The 26,274-nt window shown below is 40.1% G+C and overlaps 1 protein-coding gene across 23 annotated transcripts in view; it reads right to left on the reverse strand.

The window, feature by feature from the left end:
• The window catches only part of ECH2 (enoyl-CoA hydratase 2), a 203,669-nt gene that overhangs the window by 61,306 nt on the left and 116,089 nt on the right, over positions 1-26,274 (reverse strand). For all 23 annotated transcript variants that reach the window (XM_089816095.1, XM_089816101.1, XM_089816085.1 and 20 more), the window contains 3 exons: positions 6,717-6,756; positions 5,073-5,145; positions 4,815-4,968 (listed from right to left, as the gene is read on the reverse strand). In XM_089816095.1, the coding sequence (XP_089672221.1) occupies positions 4,815-4,968; positions 5,073-5,145; positions 6,717-6,756 (267 nt within the window). The remainder of the gene's footprint in view (positions 1-4,814; positions 4,969-5,072; positions 5,146-6,716; positions 6,757-26,274) is intronic.

Consider the following 26,274-nt stretch of genomic DNA (forward strand, 5'->3'; position numbering starts at 1 on the left):
AGATGGTGCAGACCCTGCAATCACGAAGATTCCAAGTGTCCAAAGGCTGGAGTAAACTTGATCACTGTTGGCACGGATGTAGAGGAGGTTCTGGCAATTACACGGAGGCAAGCGGAGGAAAAGAGAAAAGTGGGGGAAGCACAGGCGGAAATTGCAAAGGCATCGTCGGCAGGGACATCTCAGTTGAAGGACATCACCGACACCTTGGCAAGGAACTTCGCAGAATAAAACATTGTACGACAGATCTTACAAATGGAGATAACGGTTAAGATAAGTGACCTCCTCACAATGCCCCAGTTACAGACGACCATTTCGAATCATACACCGTTTCCCAAAGCAATGGAGGACACAGGAAGGGATAGTAGGGAAGTGATGACAATAGATCCGATGTTGCTCGCACTCACCTCCGAACAACATCCGACGGTCGTCGAGATGGGAATTTTGGGAAATGTTTTGACAGAGACAATTGTTGACGGAGGGTCTGGCGTGAATGTCTTACCGGAGGATACCTGGAAGAAGTTGGGGAAGTCGACACTGTGGCCACCTACATTCCAGTTGCTCACGGCGGACTAGCACGGGATCAAACCATTGGGAATCTTGAGGGCGCAACCGGTAACCATTGGTACGCAACCATTTTTATTGGATTTTGTGGTCATTCCATTGAAAAAAAAGGATATGATGCTATTCTGAGACGGGATTGGTTGGTGCAAGCAAAAGTAAAACATGATTGGAAACGAAATACCCTATCAATGGAGCGCGGAGGCAAAAGATTCACAATTGACCTGCATACACAAATAGTCGGTGAGGAGGCAGCATCGTCAGATTCAGAAAGTGACGGCGAAAGTGACGACGAAGGAAAGAGGAGAATGGAACCAGACGAAGGAGTATTGAGACTTGACAGAGGATCGAATGATGACGACCTGGACTTGGTGAATGGCCTGTTCCACTGGCAGATAGAAGACTACGAACTGTTTCCGAGTTGCAATATGTTAACGGTCGACGAACGTGACAAAACACAGGAAAATGAATGTCCGAAGGAATGCAAGGAAGCGGAAGAAGGAAAAAATGCCATGGTTGAAGCTAAGGGGAAGAACATACAGTCTGAACACAGAAAAACAAAAGATCCCATTGTCCGGTACATGGTAAATGGACCGCACGGAAACAAAAGGTTACACCGCAGCATAAAATTAGTGGAAGGGCATCGACAGCAAGGAAATAATCCAGTTGCGCGACAACCGCAGGCACAGTGGGCAACGGAGGTGGCACAGAACAAACGTAAGGCATACAACGGTCGGAATGAAATCAAAGTGAAAAAGTTTAAGGCCACATGGCTTGGACCATATAAGATCCGAGAGATTGGCGACACTGGAGCAATCAAACTGGTGGCCTTGGACGGACAGGAGATGGCCCAGTCAGTTAACAGATCTAAGTTGAAACTATATCACGCAAGAAAGTTCTCGCCGTCGTTGAATCCTCCGTCATCGTCATTACCGGATTTTCTCGCAGCGACGCCATATATATAAAGAAAAAAAATAAAAATAAAAATAAATATTTTTGGGGGCCCCGCGGACAAAAAGACCCGTGGACTGAAAAGCCCCGCGAGCAACAGCCTGTCCGCGGGCAGAGTCAAAGACCCCGCGGGCAGCAGCCTGTCTGCAGGAGTGATAGGAATGTCCGCGAGTTGTTAAAAGCCCCGTGGGTAGCTGTTCGTGGGCATAAAACTTGTCATTCTCCGCCGGTAACAAGGGAAGGTCCGCGGGCAGTCTTCGCCGGTAAAAAGGAAGGCCGTGGGTTTAAAAAACTCCTCCGCCAGTCAGAGTGTCTCCGCCGGTCGATCTCCTCCGCCAAAAATTAGCCGCGGGCATAAAACTTCTGAATCCCTTGTCTGAAGCACGTTGTCGTTCCATTCCTCCGCCTTGGAGCTGCCTGCCACGCCCTTAATGGCCACCACGGGGTTCGAACTCTTGTTCCATGGCAATATCCTATTGCCATTCGCTGCCTGGATAGTGCAGGAGAAAGAAACATAGGAGTCCGCACAAAAGGATTGCACAGGATTTTGAGACGGATCGGTTGGGATGAGGAGGCACTGAAAACATCTGAACAAAGCATCGGAGGCATCGGAACGCATGAAGCTGAACGCAAGCCTCAGACTCCATTCCCTCCTCCAGCCAGACTTTCGCGGGGAAACAGAGACATAAAGAAGAGTGCTTGTTCTGCCAGAAGGAGAAGCTCAGGGTTTTGAGAAAAATATGGCATATTTAGTTTGGGCGCTTTTGAGTTTAGCGGCCTCACAGTAAAATTGCAAGAGCCAAGATGAAATCTGTGTAGGGAAGGAGAAGAATTTCTGTGTGTAGAGGGATTTGTGGTGGATTGTAGAAGAAGCAGTAAAATTTAAAAAAAAAAAAAAAAAAACGACAGATTCAAGTTGTTCAGAATGAGTTACAGATGATGCCAAAGGAAAGGGGACGCATCCGTGGTTGCCAGAAAGAGTGCAGAATCGGCAAAAAATGACAGAAATGGTGTGTTCTGTGCATTTCTGTGTGGGTTGCGAAGTGCTAATTTGGTGTTGGCGGACCGATCAAATTTGAACAAAATGAATGAAAGATCTAGGCTGCTGGGGGCGTTGCCCCCTGGACCCCCAGTCGTTGCGGGTATCAGTCGTGGGAGTTTGACCAGTTGAGAAGAGTTGAAGTTGCTACAGGCATGGACTGTTTGTGTACCGAGGCACTGGGAGTAAGTGTTGGCCGGGAGGTTGTCTTGGTGGATGCGTAGAGAGCTCGGGAGGAGCTAATCATCCAATTGGAGGCAGTGCAGCGACACTTAGCTCAGTGGACCTAGTGTTGGAAGCAGAGAAAGCAACACAGGTGGCTATCAAGGTCAGCTTCATCAAGGAGGCAGTGTTGTGTTAGCAGAGGCTACAGGCACGGAACGAAGGTGACAGTGATGTGTCAGAAGCAGATTTCTCTTGTTGTAGTCACTTTGTTAATGTATTTTGTTTGTTAATTTGTCTCAGATATTTTGTTAGTTGTCAGGAGACGACTTTTCTTTTTGGGGGGGATGGTGTTAGCCGACTGGATGGGTCCAGCGATGTTTCTGTAGCCAACGGATTGACTGTCGTCGGTGTTTTGTATTTTGTAGCCGATGGGTAAATAGTTTGTAGCGGATGTAATGTTGTGGCTGACGGACTCCTTCGGGAAGGTTCAGCGATAGTATTTATATCCCGTCTGGATCATTGTAAAGCATCATTCATCTACTATTGCGAATCTTATGAAGCATATTGTATGTCTGGCATATGCGAATATAATTCTGCTCTTTTGTTCTATTGTCTGTATGCGTTCATTTAATGTTTTGTATTTTGTAGCTGACGGGTAAATAGTTTGTAGCGGATGTAATGTTGTGGCCGACGGACTCCTTCGGGAAGGTTTGGCGGTAGTATTTATATCCCGTCTGGATCATTGTAAAGCATCATTCATCGACGGACTCCTTCGGGAAGGTTCGGTGGTAGTATTTATATCCCGTCTGGATCATTGTAAAGCATCATTCATCTACTATTGCGAATCTTATGAAGCATATTGTATGTTTGGCGTATGCGAATATAATTTTGCTATTCTGTTCTATTGTCTGTATGCGTTCATTTATTTTACCTATACAGTAAACAAATGTGACATTATTGTGTTAGTGAAGGTTACAAATGCAACGTGTTGTGGACACCAGTTTGGTGCAGGCACGAGATGAATGTGAAAATGGTGTGACGGAAAAAGATCTATCTTGTTATAGATGCGTATCACACCCTTCAAAGGAGCTAGGTAGATCAGGTAGTAGCTGAGAGGGTTTGGGAGGAATTAGCTGCCAAGTTAGCCACAGAGAGGGCAGCCTGGGAATCCAAGAGGGCAGCCTTGTTAGACAGAACTTGGCAGTGGAGAAGGAGAGAGTAGCAGATGAGAAGGAGAAAGAGTTGTGAAAGATTGCTGGGATGATGCAATCAGCTTTGGAGATTCAGATGAAGGCAAAGGCAGAACTGAAAGTCAGAAAGGAGCAGGTCTATATATATATATATATATTGTAGCCGACGGGTAGAATTGTATCCAAATGGGCGCATGACGGTTGAGTCACCCTTTCGGGAAGGTATATGTACACTGTCCAGAATGGACTTGGAAGCATCATCATTGTAATCAATCATATCGAATATTGTAGTATCGTTTGTATACATGCGAATAATAAAAGGAATACTTCTGTGTTACATGTTTTTGTCTATTGTCTGAATGCATTATAAACCGTTTATCCTGTACAGTAAACATTAATTCGTTTGTCATAAGTGTTGGTTGGTGAGGGTTGTGAACATGTTCTATTTGGTAACTGTTAGGTTCTTTAAATAGGTTGCATATCATAAAGGAAAGGGAGTAGAATAGAGTCAGATCAAATGTAATCCTTGATCAACCATCTCTGGTCTTATTCTCTGTAATAATCTCATGTACGAAAAAATACATATTATGCTCCTGTATCTGGTATGCATTGTCACCTATATCATTAATTCATGTATTTAATTTATCAGATATAGTAGCAAACAGATGCCAAACACTTCAATGACTGTGATTTACATGTATTATTAAATGAACAAGTTACAGGGTGATTGTAACATAATTGTTACCTTTTAAACGTAACTAATATAGTGTTATTATATCAATATAAACGAGAAATAACTGTGCACAAAGCATAGTCTGATATTATATATTGAAATTATAATATATCTAGTACAAATAATGGCCTCTAGTTATTTCTCTTCCTTCTTACAAAGCCACAAAAATAGATCTTACTTGGGATTGCTGTGTGTGGTCTTCATGGACAGCAAAAGGAGTATCCTTTGGAATCACAATAGGAGTGACTTTGGGCATTGAACTTGGAGATGAGTATGAATATAGTTCTGAAGTCTTCGAGAAACCACCTGTTCCACGGAGATAAATTGTACTCCTGAAGAATGAGAAAAACACCAAAGAACAGATATTCATTGTCTTCTTAACAGGAGCTAAAGAGTAATCTACTCCAGGAAATTACTAGAACAATTTAGTTCTAACCTGTTCCTGCAAAGCACTTCTCCTGTTTCTTTGTTAATGCTTGTACTTTCTACTTCCACAATGGTTGCTTTACCTGTAGAAACATGGACAAACTGCCCCGTAAGGAATTATTCTTTTTAGGACAAAAACAAACATCACAAAACCTCTCAAACAACGGTCAAACAAGAAACTGTCTATTTTTAAAATTTAGAAAATTTTGCAATTGATGAAAGAGGATCATTTTTATCTAGTGCATCCCAAAGTCATTAATTGGACCTTCATGACCATTTTAAGTGACCAGAAGTTTATTTCATATATGCTACTGTAGTTTTGTGTCATATTGAAGCTATTGCAACCAAGCAAAGTATGTTTGTACTGTTGCTTTGCTAGATGGAATATTCGTGGGATTTCCATAACAGCAGAAAAAAACTCTGAAGATGACTTCACCTACATAGAGAATATTAACATGAGTTGTACAGATTTCTGGCATTGCACTGTAATGTCCCCTCTTGCTTAGCTTATAATAAATAATCATGTTAAGGGGCTTTCCAAGTGTTGTGCCTTATAAACCATTCATTAGAAAGCCCCTTAAGCTCATGAACTATTATTTAGGGGCTTTCTCATGAAACATGAGTGAACGAGTTTGACTAAAAAAACAACCACACGGTTAAATCTTGATAGCAATATTACAATAATCATGTTAGCCTACTATTTATTCATCCCATATGCTAAACATTAAAAGAATAAAGGGTTTAAGTACATAATTAAATAAAAGGGGCAAAAACTATGGTTATTTTAAGAAAATTAAATTGTTTATTGCCATCTCTTAACAGGACTACTCAAGTCACAACCTCTACATTCCTAGCTGCTAAATACCTGAGTTATTTATTAAGCTGAAGTGAAAAAAAATTGCCCAAGTCTCCAAAGTCAATGTTATAGGGAAAAACTGCAGCTTTTTGGTAGAAAACAAAAATCTTCCTAAGCCATTGAGTTGGAGATTGGCTTCATTGTGAAGGATGAAATCTTTTTATTTTCACTTTGCAAGGCATAAATTTACAGGAGAAAACCCTTGTTCATGAGTTCCTTTTAGACTATTCCCCAGAGGATTCAGTTCAGTACTTCCAGCAACGACTTTCAGCATGATAGGTGGTGACTTTGTCTGCAGTTGAAGACAAAAACAGCTCGAGGGTTATTTATACAATGATCTGCAATTAACAGAGGAAACCTTCATCAGCTATATTGCACAAGCATTCAGTAAATGCAAAGAGAAGCAATCTGACTTGTCTGTTGCAGCAATTAGAGGGTTTCACGCCAAAGTGCTCCCACTAAATGGTATTCCATACATCTGAAGCAAATCCTTAACAGCAATCTGACCGAGGCTATTGGTATGTTTGATTTCAAAAATTGGTTGATGCCAAATCAGTTTATGAATTAATTTTCTCAGAAATTCATTGAAAACTTGTTAATTATTTCTTAGATTTTACAGTGAAGTTGAAAGTCAATTAATTGTTGTAGAATCAGTTTCTTTGAAAATATATATATATATATATATTTAGCATAAGTTTCCCTAGAGTGGTAAAGATAACATTTCATGCACAATGGTTTTCTGCAGCTAATTATATCTACTGACATGCAACATGTGTTCCAGAACAATGGAGTACATACCTTTATCATGCAGTCCTGCAATATATGCTCTGTTTTGTATCTGCAAATATAAAATGAAGTGTACATTACTATGACAATCAATTAGCAAATGGCATGTAGTTCACACATGCAACATAAACATAAAAACTGTTTCCAGTCTTTTAGCATCCTGTTTATAAAAATGGAGTAATGAGTAGCTAGTAGTTGTTAGAATGCAGAAATAGCAGTGGAACTGAAAAAACAAAAACTGTTGTAATTGAGACTTGGGCATAATGCAAGTGAAATATTAATCTTGTTATATAAACATAAGTAGTGAGTGGCTACTAGTTAAAACGAGAAATAGCAGTGGAACTGATAATCAGGTTGTATTGTCTCCGTTTTTTGCAGGTTCCTGCAGTTGGCTTGGTCAATTGACCATCATGACCCTCGTGAGCTGACATGGGATTTGAGGGTCTCAGTTGTGGGTTTATAGGCTTTCCAACAGCGTATGATGTTTTTTGGTTCCGTTTGAGCGACTTACTATTTATAGTAAGTCAAATTGTTGGTTCCGTTTGGGCGACTTACTATTTATAGTAAGTCAAATTGTTGGTTCCGATGAGCTTAGTTGAGTTAGAGTTCATTAATGCTCTCAATTTTTATTTCAAGCTTCTGGTTTGGGCTCCAAGAATCTTGGAGGGAGCATCTATTTATAGTAAGTCACCCCATCAAGTTCATTCATCATCTTTCTTCATCAGGATCACTCTGGTATTGTCAAATTTTGATTTTGATGCTTTTACAGTTGTTTTTGCAAGACGGTTGAATTATTATTATTATTCATTTAATATGATGAGGTTGTTATTTTTGCTGTTGTATGTTGGTCACCTCAGTATCATAGTTCGTTGGAATTGGGTCAAAAAGTTTTAAATCGTGGGCACAAGAAACAGTGCCCTTGTGTGCCAGAATATCATGTTATGGTGGAAAATATCATTTTTAGGAGCCAAAAGCAATTAATAAATTATATTATAATGACTTTATATTTTAATGTTGTGGAGTTTACTTGGGAAACTTGTGCCATTTGGAGATTATAAATATGAGCTTATTTGATGAAAAAAGCATCCGATTATTTGATTATCTTATTTTCTTCTATTGTCTTGGTGACACTTCTGAAGCTCTGATTTTGTGCCCTTGTTGAAGTATAAGGGTTTGGGATCTATAGCTGAAGAACTGTAGATTCAATTATGAGAATTATTCGGAGATTGTTTGGCAAATTGTGTTGAGGTATACAATTTGTCATTTCTCCTACTATATTAATTGTTGCTAAGGGGAAGTTTAATTTTTCTTGCTGTTGGAGGTTGTTTTGGAATTTGTGAAGGGATTCGCCGGAATTGTTATATCAAATTGTGTGTTGGTTTATTTGGAGTTGGTTGAGCGCCCATTTATATCTGCCGCCGGGCATAATTTTCTATCTGCACTTTGGGAGCATTTTCCATAATTGCAGCTGCATGTGTTTGTTGAAGAATTCTCTTGTTGCTAATAGTCTTCATTTCAAAGGGTTTCAAGGCATGTTTTACCTGTAAGTTCATGGATTGTTGTTAAAATCTTATAGTCAAGTCAGATATATATACATACATATATATTCAAATGTTTAATGTAACATTATGCAATTTAATATATATTATTGGTAAGTATGATAATTATAATTTAAATTGCATAACAAAATCTGATTTGACTGACTTTCATTGACCCGAATGAATGGTCAAATGCTGGCAATATGGGAGTCACGACCCAATGGAACATGACTCCACACTGTAGTCACCCCATTGGGTGGAGACTCCTCGATACCTTATAAAGTTTATATGTTTGCATTCAAACAATCATTGAATAAAACAAAATAATCCAATATCTATCTTCTGAACGGTGAACTACCATCTACAAAACTCAAAAAATATAATTGGCCGACAATGTAGATGGATAAGAGGTCTTCAAGGACTAACCAACACTACATTTCTTATTTACTTCAACGCATTGGGTTCATCACTGACGTCTGTCAACCTCTTCAGACTCAGTGAGATATTGTGCAATCAAAACTATCACTAACTTGTGCAGTCAAATTTGAGACAAGATATCCTTACATTGTCAGCACTTAATGTCTATGAGATCAGATCTCTTGAGTAAATTCTACAATTGGTGATAGGTCTATAACCTGCAATCTGAGTTAGCATAAGGCAATTGAGCCTCCTTGGTCCAAAGCTTAATTTCATCAATAATTGTATTGACTAAGAAAAAATTCAAAGTCTCGTACATATATAAAATCTAATATATATACCAAAAAGGGATTCAAGAATTCTTAAGTAAAATTCAGTGAAATATATATAGATCTGATTACCAAAAATAAACATGGTATCAAAGCCAGGTTAAGACACGATCCAGATCAGATTTATCTAGTGCAATCAAGTTTTCTTAAATCCCACATTTGTCAAAAATGGTGAACGGTATGAGGCTAGAAGACAAGCTCGAAGGTGATTCAGATTTTGTAGGATGGAAATTGCAAATGAAGTTAACCTTGAAAGAGAACGGTTTAAAACAATTCATTGAAAAATGCGAACCACCACCCAAAGGAAGTAATGAATTGGAATAATGGGAAACCGATAACACCAAAGCCATGAAGTTAATTGTGGATGGTGTTAGGATCCATTTACTTCCAATCATCTCAATGCTAGACACAACACATGAAATGTTTAAAGCACTTCAAGAAATGTTTGAGATAAACAATACCACTATAATTCTAGCTCTGAAAGACAATCTCTCCAACATTAAGATGAACAAAGGAGAATCTGCTACTTCATATTTCATGAGGATATCAAAACTAAGGAATCAACTTTCTGTAATATTCCCCATCTTTTAGACCCTCAATGGATTTCTTAGCTTTTTGTTCTCCAAAGGCTAAGTAGAGAAATAAGGAGAAATAAATTAAATTAAAGTCAATAAATAAATAAATCTAAAGGTGACTTTACATTTAATTTTCTAGAAGTACAACTAATTATTGTATTGGAAAGAGGGAAGCTTCTAGAGAGTGCATTTTTTATAAGCACAATTAATTATTGTATTGGAAAGAGGGAAGTTTCTAGAGAGTGTAATTAAATAATATTTTATTTCCTTCTAGAAGGGTGAAGGAAAAGAATAAATAGAGGTGAGAGCTTCATTGTTAGGCATCCGATTATTGTCAATTGCATTTGATATAAACTTGGGAGAAGAAACTATGGGTTTCTGATTTCAGTTAGCCATTGGAGAGCATCATTTCTTCAGTGTTGCAACCATGTGAGGTGGTGAAATATCTATTAAATTTGGCATTTAGGAGAGCTTCATTCTGGAGTTCTATTTGTGCTTAAATTGGAGAATACATTTATTGCTGGCTGCTACAGTGCCGCGGACAGTGATGTGAAATAGTGTCGTGAACAGTATCCGCGCTACAGTACTTGGCTTGATTATGATTGCAATTTCATCTCCTTCATTGGGCGATTTGTATATTAGGTTCTACGATCAATTTACATCATTTAAATTGGTCATTTGTCATTATAAAGGTGGCTGTCATAAGTAGCTGTAGATGCACATTTTATATCAGCTCTATAATGTCATTTCTACTCAATTTTTTTTGGGGTTGCAAAGCCAAGAGCCTTGGAATATTATGTTAAGCATTGAATTAAAAAATATCTCACTAAAGGAGTGATAAGTTGCAGGTCTATATATTTGATATAATGTGCATACTTATATCTTCCATGACTGACATGATAGTATGCATGCCAAGTGTTTGACAAAATACCAATTGGCTGTAAGTGCATATTTATCATTTAGAGTTCATCTATATGCATTTGAAAAGCCAAAAGAGAATTGCATATGCATTTAGTTTTTTTCTTAGATATAATAGTAATCAATTACAGGCTTTTAGATTCCCTTTGATATCATTTCAAGCAAGCATAATCAGTCTGAAACTAAGAAACAACAAATATAGAGATCGTATTGGAAGTGTTTGACAATATTCCTCGACCTACAAATCAACAAGTTGAGGTTCAAATTGACATGAGATATTACATTGGTATCAGAGCTTGCTTGCAAAGTGTTTGACAAAATGTCAAACAATTGAATTTGAGAAGGATTTGGTGTTTCATGAAGTTATAACCGGTTGGAGTTATTACACTTTCTACGATTGGTCACATCTATGATGAGAAAGAATTAACCATGATTACTCTAAAGGGATTGCCACCATCATGGAAATTTTTTAGACAAGGAGTATGTGCTCGTTCCAAGCTTCCTAAACTTGCTCAACTAAAGGTTGATTGCATACAAGAGGATGGCATGTTAGTGTCTCAAGACGATACTTCTACTGGATATGATGTTCAAGCTCTCATAGCCCAAGTTGATAAAAAGAAGACACTTGAATTCAAAGGGAAAAGGAAACATTTGGTTTACTCTAAAATACAGTGCTTTAGATGTGACAACTATGGTCACTTAGCATCTCATTGTCCTGATAAATTGAAACATCAAGCAGCCTTCGCCGAAGTCAACGATTCTAATATAGATACAAAGAAATGTCCATTCTAAAAGAACTTCAAAATATCATAACATGTGTGATATATTGGACTAAGAGAGTTCTTTATTTTTTATCATCTTCATCAAACTGTCAAATGAATGTGAAACGCTTTCAAAGTGGACTTAGCATGGTTACAATTTCTGAGATAGTCTCAGAACAACAACTTATTGTAATATATTTTGTATATGAATCTAATTTTAAAATCACATTTATTTGTTTGTATTTTTCAATACATACAATTAAGAATTATATACCTTTATTTTTTCTTCGAGAATGTTCTTATAGAAAAAAATGGGAGATTGAGATTTAAAGGGAGACTGACATTTCATTAGAAACAACCTTGAAAGAGAGGAAGTAGATAGAGGATATGATTTAGTTGACCTTTGGTGATCTCAATCATATTGATTTAGAGAAAGTAAACCATGTTGAAATGGATCCTTCAGTAATCAATTAATTGTAACAGTCAGAGGACTGTGATTCATGAACATATCTCGTGAATATGTGGTTTTAATGGGTCTACCCCATGTGTACATCATGAGAAAGTGACGACTTCCAAATGATGTCACTTGTATTTGCAGGAGTTATTGAAAGGTGACAATCTTACAATAACTTAATTTTCAATTATGATGTCTACGCATATCATGATAGATTATACCTTGCATGGTGGATGTTTCTATGGTAAGCATTATGAGAATGCGTGTGCACATCACTTATGAACATTTTTTAATATATGGTGAATGTTATGCAAATAGATGTTCTAGAGGCCATTACTCACAATACTTGGTGAATATTTTGCATCTCATTCTAGAGGCCATTACTCAATGAGTATTTGGTGAATATCATATATTATTATTCTAAAGACCAATACTCAAATGTGATTCAAAAAGGTGAATATCATATGTTGATATTCTGCTGCAGACCATTGCCTTATTGAGTATATGGTGAATATCAAGTGTTGATATTCTAGAGACCATTACAAAGAGTTTTAGTGAATATCATATGTTCATATCTTGAAGGCCAATACTCTTGATATAATATGTGATATCAAAATGATGGAAATCTTCTGATCAAAGATATCCTTAAATGTGTCATTCTTAATATTACGAATTGTGTAATATCTATGTATTTATCCTTCTTGACTAAGAGGGAGTGTTAAAATCTTATAAGCAAGTCAGTTTTATATATATATATATTCAAATGTTTAATGTAACATTATGCAACTTAATATATATTATTGGTAAGTATAATAATTATAATTTAAAAGGCATATTACTATATTTAAATTGCATAACAAAATCTGATTTGACCAACTGACTTTCACTAACCCGAATGAATGGTCGAACAGTGCAAATGTTTTAGTTAAGGTTTGTAATAGGCAATATGGGACTCCCCATCAAGTGCAGACTCCTTGATACCTTATAAAGTTTATATGTCTGCATTCAAAACAATCATCGAATAAAACAAAATAATCCAATACCTATATTCTGAACTGTGAATTGCCATCTACGAAACTCAGAATATATAACTAGCTGACAATGCAGACAAATAAGAGGTCTTCAAGGACTGGTCGACAATACATTCCTTATTTACTTCAACACGTTGGGTTCATCACTAACGTCTGTCAGCCTCTTCAGACTCAGTGAGATAATGTGCAATCGAAACCATCACTAACTCGTGCAGTCAAATCTGAGATAAGATATCCTTACGTTGTCAGCACTTAGTGTCTATGAGATTGGATCTCTTACATTGAGCAAAGTCTACAATTGGTGATAGGTCTATAACCTGCAATCTGAGTCAGCATAGGGCAATAGAGCCTCATTGGTCTAAAGATTAATTTCATCAATAATTGTATTGACTAAGAACAAATTCAAAGTCTCATACATATATAAAATCTAATATAGATTTATACATATATACAAAAAAGAGATTCAAGAATTCTCAAATAAAATTCAGTGAAATATGTATAAATCTGATTACCAAAAATCAACAATTGTAACTTCTAATTTTTCTAGGTATTGTTGGTTAAGATAATAGAGGATATTTTATCAACTGGGTTGTTGGTATTTTGTGAAAATATTCAGTATCTAAGTTGATATTAAAATCTGGAAGTTTTTAGCTGTATATTCCCTATGTAATGTCAAAATACTTGAGATGAAATTATCATTGCAAAATCTTTTATTTTGCTGCTATATTGTTGTATTAAAAATTGCAAAACCTCAAAAACAAAAATAAATAAATCAATTCTTTAGCACAGATTGTTTGAGAGCCAGCAAGGCTTATTACAGTGGTATCAGGGTGGTTTCTTAGCATCCTGTGGGGTAGAAAAATATTTATTATTTCAGATCTGGTGTTGTCACTGAGTGACTAGCACTCAAGCTTTTTCCAGCTATGGACAGACATAGGGGGCCTAGTAGTTCTGGGTCCTAGCGGAGTAGTGAGGAAGATAGTAGGAAAATAAATGCCTTGAGAGAGAGTATAGAAAGACTTAGTCTTCATCAACAGAAGTTGGTGGAGAGACTATTGGATCCGGCGATGGTAGATAGGGAAGTGAGATATATGGTTTCTGCCTTTAGAAGGCCGGCATCAAGGTTGCAAAGGAGGCGGCTTGAGTTTTCCCCAACTGGTGATCATGATGTTGATGTACCTGTATTTTCTGATGATGGACTTTCCACACAAAGACATGTGGATGTGTCAATGACAATGATGGACAGCAATGCTAAGCGTCATCAGGTTGAGGCTCCCAATATTGTTGCTGCAGTTAGTATAGAGACAATGGATGTTGTTAACACGAATTCTTCAGGCTCTCTCGAGGAGGGGATTATTATTGAACATTTGTATGTGAGTTGTCTTACTGTTTCTCCAGTGCAGGAGGTGTCGTCGGTAGAAATTGTGCATCGGCCGACGGGTCCCTTCGGTAGAAGTCTTGTTATGTAGCCGACAGGTAAAACAGTTTGTAGCGGGTATAATGTACCCGGCCGACCGATACCTTCAGGAAGGTTCGTCGGAAAGTATTTATAACCCCTTCGGGAAGCATTGTAATCATCATTATCTTGATATCATTATCATATGAGAAAAGCATGATGTACTGTTGGATCATCCGATCTACTTCGCTAGCCGTTTGTTATCAAAAGCTGAACAAAATTATAGTACAACTGAACGGGAAGCATTGGGGATGGTCTATGCTGTGCAGAAATTTCGACATTACTTGTTGGCCACTCCATTTGTGTTCTATGTTGATCATCAGGCCCTGTTGTATATGATCAACAAACCAATCATTCAAGGAAGAATCAGCCGATGGTTACTCCTGTTGCAGGAGTTTACTTTCAAGATTATCGTACGGCCAGGAAAGAAACATGTAAGCGCGGATCATTTATCACGTATCAGAACAGGAGAACCGACAGACGGTGTAAATGATGACTTTCCTGATGCACAGCTGTTTCAGATTGCTGCACTACCAGAATGGTATACAAGCATTGGTGAATACTTGTCAACAGGACAGTTTCCAAATACCATGCCACCGAATGAAAAACGGAAGTTGGTGTTACGGAGTGGAACATTCCAGCTGATTAATGGATTGTTGTATAAAATGGGACCCGATCAGATCTTGCGGCGTTGTATCCTGAAGGAAGAAATTCCACGAGTACTGAAGGAAGCGCACGAAGGGCCGGCAGAAGGACACATGGGCCCGGACACAACTGCACGAAAAATACTTCTAGCAGGATTATGGTGGCCAACAGTATACAATGACGCCAGGGAATGGGTTGTTGCATGCGATACATGTCAGCGAGCTGGAAAACCTTTGAAAAGAGATTTCATGCTTTTGAATCCTTCTCAGGTTTAGGAGCTTTTTGAACGATGGGGGTTGGATTTCATAGGACCCTTGAAGACGAGCCGAACCAGAAGATGCCGATACATTGGGGTTGCCACGAAGTACTTGACTAAATGGGTGGAGGCGCGTGCACTACCGGACAACTCAGCGGTAAGTACAGCACAATTTATTTATGAGCAAATTATTACTAGGTACGGCATTCCATTACAATTAACAAGCGATAGAGGAGGCCATTTTGTAAACCATGTGATCCGACTGCTCACCACGGAATTCAAAATTTACCATTCGCTGTCAAGTCCGTACTACCCAAGGGCAAACGGACAGGCCGAAGCTACCAACAAAATCCTTGTATCAATTATATACAAATCCTGCACTGTCGAAGGGGAGGATTGGGAAGAGAAATTACCTTCTGCTCTGTGGGCCTACCGTACAGCATACAAAGTCACAACAGGACACACGCCGTTTCAACTGATGTTTGGACAGGAGGCCGTAGTACCAGCGGAATTTATGATACCAAGCTTGCGGATAGCACTAGAAAACAAGTTGGGCGACATGGAAAGCTTAAGGGAGCGGCTGTATGAACTGAACAAGTTAGAGGAGAAGCGATTATTAGCACAGTGGGCAACTGAAGTAACACAGAATAGGCGGAAGGCATGACACGATAAGCACCTGAAGATAAATAGGTTTCAACCCAGACAGTGGGTATTAAAGTACGACGGCCGGAATGAGATCAAATCGGGCAAGTTCAAGGTTAAGTGGGTCGGGCCGTATCAGATTCGGGAAGTAGGGGATAATGGAGCAATCAAATTATGGACTTTGGATGGACACGAAGTACCTCAGGCGGTGAATGGGTCGAAGTTGAAGATATATCATCAGCGGAAGACTTCTGCGATAGAAAAAAGGTTACTGACTTGAAATAATAGAGAAAAAAAAAAATCGAAAAACCCAAGAAAAAAAAGAGAGCACCGTACGGTTTCTGGAGGCACCGTACGGTTTTTGGAAGCACCGTACGGTTTTTAAGAAGCACCGTACGGTTTCATATTAATTACCGTACGGGTTTTATATTTGAAGTGGCGTTGTAGTACGGTTTGTTTAAAAACTGTAAGGATTTTAGGTTGAAGTACGGATTCCATGGTTGTGGTACGGTTTTTAAAGAAGGTACGGATTCCATAGTTGCTGCATGGTTTGCTTTTGGTACGGATTCTCCTTGCACTGTACGGTTTCTAATAGTTGCATTCTCTAACACTGACCACCGTACGGTTTTTAAAGAAGAAGCCTCAAAAGATTAACAAACGGAACTTGGAGCCAAAAAACTTGTAATTTCCATTGTACGGATTTTCAAAGACCAAGTGGGAGAAGGGCCAAGTTATAATATGCAACTTGCAGGGCACCGTACGGCTTGTTAAAAACATTAACCATACTGAAGGCTTCCAGCATTTCAAGTGTACGGCTTTCCTTGATACTTTTGTGTGTACGGAAATCTCCACTAATTGTACAAGTTTTCAAGCAGTACAGATTCCATCAGAAATGCATCCCTGTGGTGTACGGATTTCAAAAAGAGTGGAACTGAAGGCAATGTACGGATTTTGAAACAATAATGCAACATACTGTACGGATTCTGCATTTTTCTCAGGCGTGCAATGAATGCAACCACCGTATGGATTTGAGGAGGGAAATTGTGGTACGGATTTGTGGTCTTTTTGAGGTACGGTTTTGTCATTTGATTCTTATTCTAACTTTTGCATTGGACGGATTTTCAATCTCCTCCTGTGTGTACGGATTGTGAAAAGCATGTCAAGGGTGGCAATTTACCATACATATTTTTGAAAGAACTCTTCACCGTACGGACTTGGAAGAATTCTTCACTGTACGGATTTGGGAGACCGTTAGAAAAAGATAAATATAATTAATGGAGTCTGCAGGTAAACGGCAATGGAAAAAACAATTAGCACAGTCCAAACTTGTGGAAGGCAGGAGCATGACAGGTACAGGTAATTTGAATGAAGGCTTGAGCAGTGGCAAGGAGAAGTGCAAGACCATAGCACCTGGAGCAGCTGAAGTCACACCACAGAGTATACAATTTGAGGGATTAAATGGAATGGATTGCCGGAAATGGTGGCATGAAACCCTGATGACCATCCAGTCAAAGCAAGCATCAAAGGAGCACAGGTTGAATGGGCCATTCAGATGCTGGTTTTTTGCATTAGAGAGTATGAAGGGTATCTGCGTACCATGATTGAAACATATGGCAGAGCCTCTCGCAGAAGCACATTTCAGTATCTGGGACGGAACTTAGTGGTATCATTCAAAGCAGCAGATTTCACACGGGTTTTTGGCATTCCAGGGCAGCAGGGCAGAAAGATTCAGCCGAAGAAAATTCCAAAGGATGGAAAACTATTTTTAATCAAATTAGTGTGTGGAGATTTGACTGAAGCAGAACAGGCGGCATTAGCCGAGACATCAAAGGGGAGGGGTTTAAAGAAAACCGACATTCCGGAAGGGCCATGGCGGTGTCCGATGGACTTAGTCAAAAGCAGGCTCACGGGATCCTCTAGGGCATCGGATATCACATTTCCGTAGGTGTCCATGATGAACGGCATAATGATTGGGAAAGTGTATGATTGGGCGTCTGTGTTGGCTGAACGGATGCATGAATTCATGACTCTCCAGCACAAGACCTTCTATATGCCTCATTACGCCATTGGTCTATTCTTGGATGCTGTAGCACGGGTGCTTCCAACGGAGGAGATTGAGGCACAGCCTGGACCACTGGCTCCAGGAGAACCTCCTATCATGCAATGGGAGCACTTGGACATAATCTCTGGGCAGAAGGGTTCAGCAGGTCAAAAGAGGCCCCGGATGGACATGGCAGATGATACTGATAGCGGCCGACAGGAGACATCTTCTGAGCAGGATAGTGTTGAGGAAGAAGAAGGCGAGGGCGAGGATAATGAAGCGGTTCAGATTGTCAGGGTTACCCCCTTGCTATTTCCACGTACTACGGTTCCTATGACTTTCGAGTTGTTACCCCAAGGCCTACACATGGCTCACATTCCAGGATTTGGGCAGACTCGGCAACCGATATTGATGACTGGAGGATCCCACCAGGCAGTCACACTAGCCGCACCACGGCAACATGGGGTACGACGACCTCCTGTCCGGCGGGGGGCAGGATTTACGATCGGCTTTGCCCACCTGGCCGCACCCATCGACCGAGAGACTTCTGCAACTCCTGAAGCACTTTTGATAGTAGCACCCGTGGCGTCTGCCATAAGTCAGCCAACAACAGTTGTTACAGTAGCACAGTCAGCAGAAGCTCAGGCACTTCCAGTAGAGAACGTACCAGAAGGAGGAGTACAAGAGTGTACGGACCCAGCGCGACTAGAGGTCATGGATAGAGCCAGTGTTTTTCTGAGGCAGCAGTTCCGACTCGTCCCTGACAAGCGTGGCCCGTCCATTCAGTCCCCCAGCTATTCCGGAGTAGCACCTGTACCAGAGCCTCAGTCTCAGGAGGAGGGAATGCCACATGCCGTGATTGCACCGACAGCAGAGGAGGCGGCACCGGATGTGGGCATGGCTCCCACTGATGAGGAGGACAATAGTGATCCCGAATGGTCATTCGAGGACTTCGCCAAAGAGGATTACGGGTCGGATGAGAATAGGTGCAGGGGACTACCTCAGGACTATGAAGTCTGCATTAAAGAAGGGGCAGATGTGGCGATTCAGGCTCTCACTCGGTGAAGGGAGTGGCATTTGATTCGTGCGTATATTCGTGGGATTTGTCCTAAGCGATTTCAAACTTGCTTTGTTGATAGAGGTTGGCCGGCAGTTGAGACACCAGAAATGTTGGCAGATTGGGCCACTGAGCCAGAGTTGGGACCGAGTGACACTCCGATGATGAAGTTGGCACATGAGATCGTGGGACTGTACAAAGAGGTTTACTATGCGCGGCAGCGCGCGGAGGCGGATAGGGCAGCAGACAGTGTTGCAGCTTAGAGGTCTCTAGCGATTGAAAAAGAGGCAAGAGAAAAGTTAGCCACTGATTTGGCCGACAAGCAGGCAACATGGGCAGCAGAGCGGGCAAAACTATTGAAGGATATGGCAGCAGTGGTACAAGAGAAGGACGCAGCTATCCGGGATAAAGATGCAGTAGAGCATGAGTTACAGTTGGCCAAGAGACAGGCTATGGATGCTGCACTTTTACTGAAGGAGGCCGTAGAAGTTAATTCACAGATTCAGACAGATCTGCGCATCCGGACTGACCAGGTGTATGAGTTGCGTCGTCAACAGCACTCTTCTGGGAACCCTCCTCTCTAGTATTTTTTTTCTCCTTGATTGTGGGTTGTCTCCTAATTTTGCTAGTCGTCAGGAGACGACTTTTCTTTTTGGGGGGGATGATGTCGTCGGTAGAAATTGTGCATCGGCCAATGGGTCCCTTCGGTAGAAGTCTTGTTATATAGCCGACGGGTAAAACAGTTTGTAGCAGGTATAATGTACCCGGCCGACCGATACCTTCAGGAAGGTTCGTCGGAAAGTATTTATAACCCCTTTGGGAAGCATTGTAATCATCATTATCTTGATATCATTATCCTATGAGAAAAGCATGATGTACTATTGGTATATGCGAATAATAATAAGAGTTCTTCTGTTTGCTGTTCGGGTTCGTGTCTATTTCCTGTGTGCGTTGCTTAATTAATCCATACGGTAAACAGGAGGCAACTACTTTCTTAAGGGGTATCAATATATGTATGGAGTCACCCAGTTGTGATGTTGGTGATTTGGGTGTTACAATGGAGTCAGTAGATGTGTGTTCATGCTCTAGCATTATTGATTCACAACCTGACATTGAGAGAGTCAGATGTTAGCAGTTGAGACTAACTAATTTCATTTTTTAGGTGCACACTAATGATCCTCTAAAGAGATCATTAAACGAATAATTAACTGGAAGATAATAAAACTACAAAAATCAATTGTACGAGGTTGAGTCACTCGCAAAATATGCTTATCATATAACTCTTGCTTATATTGAATCTTGAAATTTGAACAAGTTGCATAACATGATCTAAGGTCAAATGTCAACTGTCAATTGTAATTGCTTGAGGACAAGCAATTTTGGGAGGGTAGGACTGCAACATCCCCCTCTAGTATCAAGATGTGGCTTTAAATCACAATAGTTGATATCTCTATTTGAAATAATCAATTAAAGAATAAAATTAGTATTAGATATATCGATTATCTATAATGTCATGATATATATATATATATATATATATATATATATGGATTAAATGTTGATTGAATAAATATTACAAACAAATATAAATTAATTAGTAAATAAACCATACCCATATCATAAACGAAAATAATTAATAAAAGCTAATAAAGCCTAAGCAAATAACATTGACTATTAAATAAACAAAACAGTCATACCGACATGTGCAGAGAGACACATGGGACAAATCACACATAGTGTCCGTTAAAAGATGGGGGTATAAAATAAAACCCAAACAATAAATCAACCACTAAACAACACAACACAAACAAATATATTAAACAAAATACCAATAATGGTGAACACCAAACCCTACATCCTATGTGGATATCCATAGACATATTAAAGCAATATATTATATATGAAAGTGAGAGACCACGTCAGCCACAAGAAAGAACAAAAGTGAACAGCCGGGTTTGACCTACCGAAACACATGTAACACAATACTATCATTGCAAAAATAGAAATCAACATGTTTAGAAAGAAAACAACATCATATGTGGTCAATGCCTATTATATGGAAGCACTTCATGAGCATTGTCATCTAAAGTGCTAAGTAATTCCCACAAATCACAAATAAGCACTTCACATATTGCTACAATAATGTACGCTAATTAGAAGAGGTAAGGGGACTTACAATCCCATATATTGGAATGTATATTAAATATATAATTAAATCATCATAAGATCTATTATCTATATTAATATAGATAATTCTTAATGAGTATTACAATTAATAAGAAATAATTTCAAATAGGTACTCATAGCTGAATTAATCTTGAGATTCAAAGTAGTTTTCATATCATTGAGAATAGACATGTTCTTCCAACATTATTATTATTATTATTATCAATAATTGAAATATGATTATCTTCAATATTATCATTATTTGATTTGTGATCAGAAAGACAAAATGTTACCAAGGAGGGGCTTGTATAGATCCAATCTAGTGGATCTTGTCCCAATAGAGGGTAGGGGTCAACGTCCAATTCGTGAATAGATGGTATCTAGGCAACTTGGGCAACACTTGTATCTTTCGAACTTAAATCTAAATAAGAAACATCATTTAGTAACTAAAAGGATTCTTATGAACATTACAATTGATTTAAAGACATCAATCAAGATGGACCGGAAATGGGGACATTAGAAATAGTACATGTAATCAAGTACCACACTTATGAGTTCCTATATATATATATATATTGCAAATAGGATAAATGAAAATCGAGACATCTTTCTAGAATATGATTGCAAGTAATTTATACTTTTTCATTTTAGAATTATGTATTTTGATTTACTTTGTAATTCATTTGAGTAGAACACCAGAGTAAATAGATGTCTCAATTCTCAACATCCTACAATGTTTGCTTGATAGCGAACACCCAACCAATGCCAACCATAGCTCAAAACTTTGGACAATGCTAGAGTTACACCAATCCAATGTCTAGGCAATAAAATTGTTAAAAAGGTGACCTGATAATAATTGTATTATCAATGAACTCTTAATTGGAGTTTACAAATGCTGATAATAGTGTGAACAAAAAAGCAAGTTTGTCTTAATAAAGACAACATCTATGTTAGCTGACTGGATGGTTCCGACGGTGTTTCTGTAGCCGACGGAATGACGGTCGTCAGTATTTTGTATTCTGTAGCCGACGGGGTGATGTCCGGTGGTGTTTCTGTATTCTGTAGCCGATGGGGTGATGTTCTGCAGTGTTTCTGTATTCTGTAGCCGACATCATCGGTAAATAGTTTGTAGCGGATAGAATATTTGTGGCCGACGGACTCCTTTGGGAAGGTTCGGCGGTAGTATTTATATCCCATCTGGGATCATTGTAATGGATCTTGTGAGATGATATGCTCTGTATGTAATGTCTGGCGTATGCGAATAATAATATAAGTTCTGCTGTTCATGTTCATTATCTGTATGTGTTGATTTCTTTACCTGTACGGTAAACATTTGGCGTCGTTGCCTTATGAACCTGGAAGGTGGGAGGAATGAAGATTAATGCCAAATCAGCTTAACAAGGATTGAAATAAGGCGAAGGGAAAAGATGGAATCCATACTGCGCAAGAGAATTTAATTCTGGCACAGCAAGCTGAACGCAGACGGAGATTTCAGAAGATTGCTGACGGAAACTGGAGCGCCGAAGAATTGTTGAAGGAGACTCGGCAGCGGGTGGAATTGGTGGAAGAAGCACTGGAGGAGTTCTTGCATTTGTGTTCACCGAGGGAAGAAAATTTAGACGGAAGAGCATCAACTCGCACGGCTCGCAGTGCCGAGGGAGCACGAGCGTGGAGTGACCTCTTCGTCCGAGATAGACTTCCGCGGGAAACAACTTCAGAAGATCCTTCTTCTTCACCAAGGTTCGCAGCTGTCGAGACCTCCGGTGTGGGAGAGCAGTCCGACGGTGTGGAAGTGCAGACTGCTGGTGTGGAAGTGCAGACCTCCGGTGTGGGAGACCAGTCCGCTGGTGTGGGAGACCAGTCCGCTGGTGTGGGAGTACGGACCGTCGGTGTGGGAGTGCAGACCACCGGTGTAGGAGTGAAGAGCGCCAATGTTGCAGAACTGAGCAACGCCTGTTTACAGAAACCAATTGTGATGGCGGGACCAAAAGAGAAACTGCCGAAGTTCAATGGCCGATCCCATTCGACATTGCAAAACATGTGAAACGATCTGGAGGGCAAATGGCATAATTGATGAAGACGACTGGATGAGACAATTTCCGGCAACCCTACGGGGTGTGGCGATTGATTGGTTTTCGGATATGGATCCATAGAAGCTAAATAGCTGGGATAACATTAAAAAGGAGTTCTTGGCGGAATTTAAACTCTTGCGGGATGATAATGAAATCGTAGCAGAGATTTCATTATCATTACGAAACAGGGGACCTGGACTCAATGAATGGTCTCTTCCATTGGCAGCTAGAGGACTACGAACTATTTTCGAGTTGCAATATGTTAAGGGTCGATGAAGGGGAGAAAATAGAGGCAAATGAATGTTCGAAAGAATATAGAGAAGCGGAAGAAGGAAAGGCCATTACGGCTAAAGCTGAGGGGAAAAACATCCAGTCACAGCCCAGAAAAAAGCAAGATCCCATTGTCAAGTACATGGCGAACGGACCGTGCAGAAAGAAAAGGTTACACCGTAGCACAAAATTGGTGGAAGGGCGCCGACAGCAAGGAAATAAGCTAGATGCGCGACGACCGCAGACACAGTGAGTGATGGAGGTAACACAGAACAGACATAAGGCGCGGCATGACAAACTCAGTAGGTTTCAGCCGGGCCAGTTGGTACTCAAGTACGACGGTCGGGATGAAATCAAACAGGAAAATTTTAAGGCAAGATGGGTTGGACCATATCAAATTCGGGAGGTCGGCAACAATCGGGTGATAAAATTGGAGACATTGGACGAGCAAGAGGTGCCTCCGGTAGTCAACGAATTTAAATTGCAAATATATGGTGCCAGGAAGACTCCGTCGCTATCACAGAATGGCTAGCTGACTTCGTTGTCGTTGCAGAATGGCGACGTCTGGGTGCTGTCTTTTTATTTTTATTTTTTTTTGTCAAAAAAAAAAATTAAATAAAAAAAAATTTAAAAAAAAAAAAAAAAAAAATTTGAAAAAAAAAAGGGGGGGGCCCTGAGGACAAAAAGGCCCGCGGACTGAAAAGCCCCGCGGGCAACAGCCTGTCCGCGAGCAAAGTCAAAGGCTAGCGGGCAGCAGCCTGTCCGCGGGCAAAGTGAAAGGCCCGTGGGCAGCAGCCTGTCCGTAGGCGTGAAAAGGAATGGCCCCGCGGACAGTCTGTCCGCGGGTTGATGAAAGCCCCACGGGCAGCTGTCCGTGGGGGCAGTCTGTTCGCGGGTGTAAAGAAAGCAAAAGGCCCACGGACAAGTGAAAAGCCCCGCGAATATTCAACAATTTCGCCAGACTTCTTCGTTCACTCCTCCAAGCTGGTCATGCCAAACTTCTCCGTGGGGAAACAAAGACAAATAAAACAAGAAGCGTGTTTTTCTGCCATTCACTGCCAGAAGGAGATAGAATCGTGCAAAGACTTCAAGCATTTCTTCACTACTAATCGTGAGATTCAAGAAAAGGGCTTCAAAATTCGGTTTTTGACTGTTTCATACAGCTTGCCGCCTGATCATGGCCGAATTTTTGACATAGGTGAGCTCCAAATGGCGACGGTTTGGCAACTGCTGAAGAGTTGCAGTCTGTCTCGGGTTGTACAAATGCCCTGTAACATGAATTGAATTTAGTTTGATGGCTAACATATAATTTAAAAAAAAAAAAAACGACGACAGATTCAAGTTGTTCGAAATGAGCAGCAGATGATGCCAAAGGGAAGGGGAAGCATCAGTGGTTGCCAGAAAGAGTGTAGAATCGACAGAAAATGACAGAAATGGTGTGTTCTGTGCAGTTTTGTGTGGGTTTCGAAGTGCTAATTTGGTCTTGGCGACAAGGGGCGCTGCCCCTTGACCCCGCCCTGTACTGCGACGGGGAGCGCACCCAAGGCGCTGCCCCAGGACCCTGCGGGGGCGTTGCCCCCTGGACCCCCAATCGTGGCGGATATTAGTCATGGGAGTCTAACCAGTTCAGAAGAGTTGAAGTTGCTGCAGGCATGGACTGTTTGTGTACCGAGGCACTAGGAGTAGGTGTTGGCCGGGAGGCTGTCTTGGTGGATGCGTAGAGAGCTTGGGAGGAGGTAAAAATCCAATTGGAGGTAGTGCAGCGACACTTAGCTCAGTGGACCCAGTGTTGGAAGCAGAGAAAGTAGCACAGGTGGCTATCAAGATATTTTGTAATTGTCGTCCGGAGACGACTTTTCTTTTTGGGGGGATGGTGTTAGCCGATTGGATGGTTCCGGCGGTGTTTCTGTAGCCGACGGAATGATGGTCATTGGTGTTTTGTATTCTGTAGCCGACGGGGTGATGTCCGGCGGTGTTTCTGTATTCTGTAGCCGACGTCGTCGGTAAATAGTTTGTAGCAGATAGAGTATTTGTGACCGACGGACTCCTTCGGGAAGGTTCGGTGGTAGTATTTATATCCCATCTGGGATCATTGTAATGGATCTTGTGAGATGATATGCTCTGTATGTAATGTATGGCGTATGCGAATAATAATATAAGTTCTGCTGTTCATGTTCATTATCTGTATGTGTTGATTTCTTTACCTGTACGGTAAACAATCTATAAATATAACCTTACTTCTCAATTCAGTCACATGAATCGGATTCGTGGATTCACAATTTTTTCCCAACTAGGATTCATGAATATATATATATATATATATATATATATATAATAGACAAACTAAAAAATGAGATAAATATACATAATTCTAAAACTAAATCATTTCATAGTATGAATATATGGTTCTAGTACGGATCAATGGAATCTAGTATCCTTGATCATTGATCTATTTTCACAATTATAAGGAAAATCAACACATTCACATTGAATTACTGAATTACAAAATCAGATTATGAAAATTCAAAATATAGATCACTAGATTTAAAGTTTGTAACATGATTCAGTCATAAAAGAGTCATTTTGAGGTGACATGTATTTGGATGTTGAATAAGAGGCTCGCTTTAGGGTTAGAAGGCAAAAAAATGTATTAAAAAAGTCATTTTAAATAAGTTGGACCCACTTAAAACCTTGGCCTGCTAGTGGATTCTCAAGGATTTGCGCTCAATCCTTAAGGATTTGTGCCTGAATTTGTGTTGATCTAGGCAAGATCCTTGTTTACACAGTGGATTCATCCGGATTCACGTGCTTGCGAATCTAGACTAATCCACTATGTAAAACAAGGATCCTACCCGAATCAGCACAAATCTGGTCGAATCCAAATTCAGATCGGATCTAGACCTAAATCCGGCCTCCCAGGCATGAATCTCGTAACTACGAAT

Source organism: Cupressus sempervirens, chromosome 1 (genome assembly GCF_028749045.1).
Source record: "Cupressus sempervirens isolate cs-2001-9-10 chromosome 1, ASM2874904v1, whole genome shotgun sequence".
Classification (NCBI taxonomy): domain Eukaryota; kingdom Viridiplantae; phylum Streptophyta; class Pinopsida; order Cupressales; family Cupressaceae; genus Cupressus; species Cupressus sempervirens.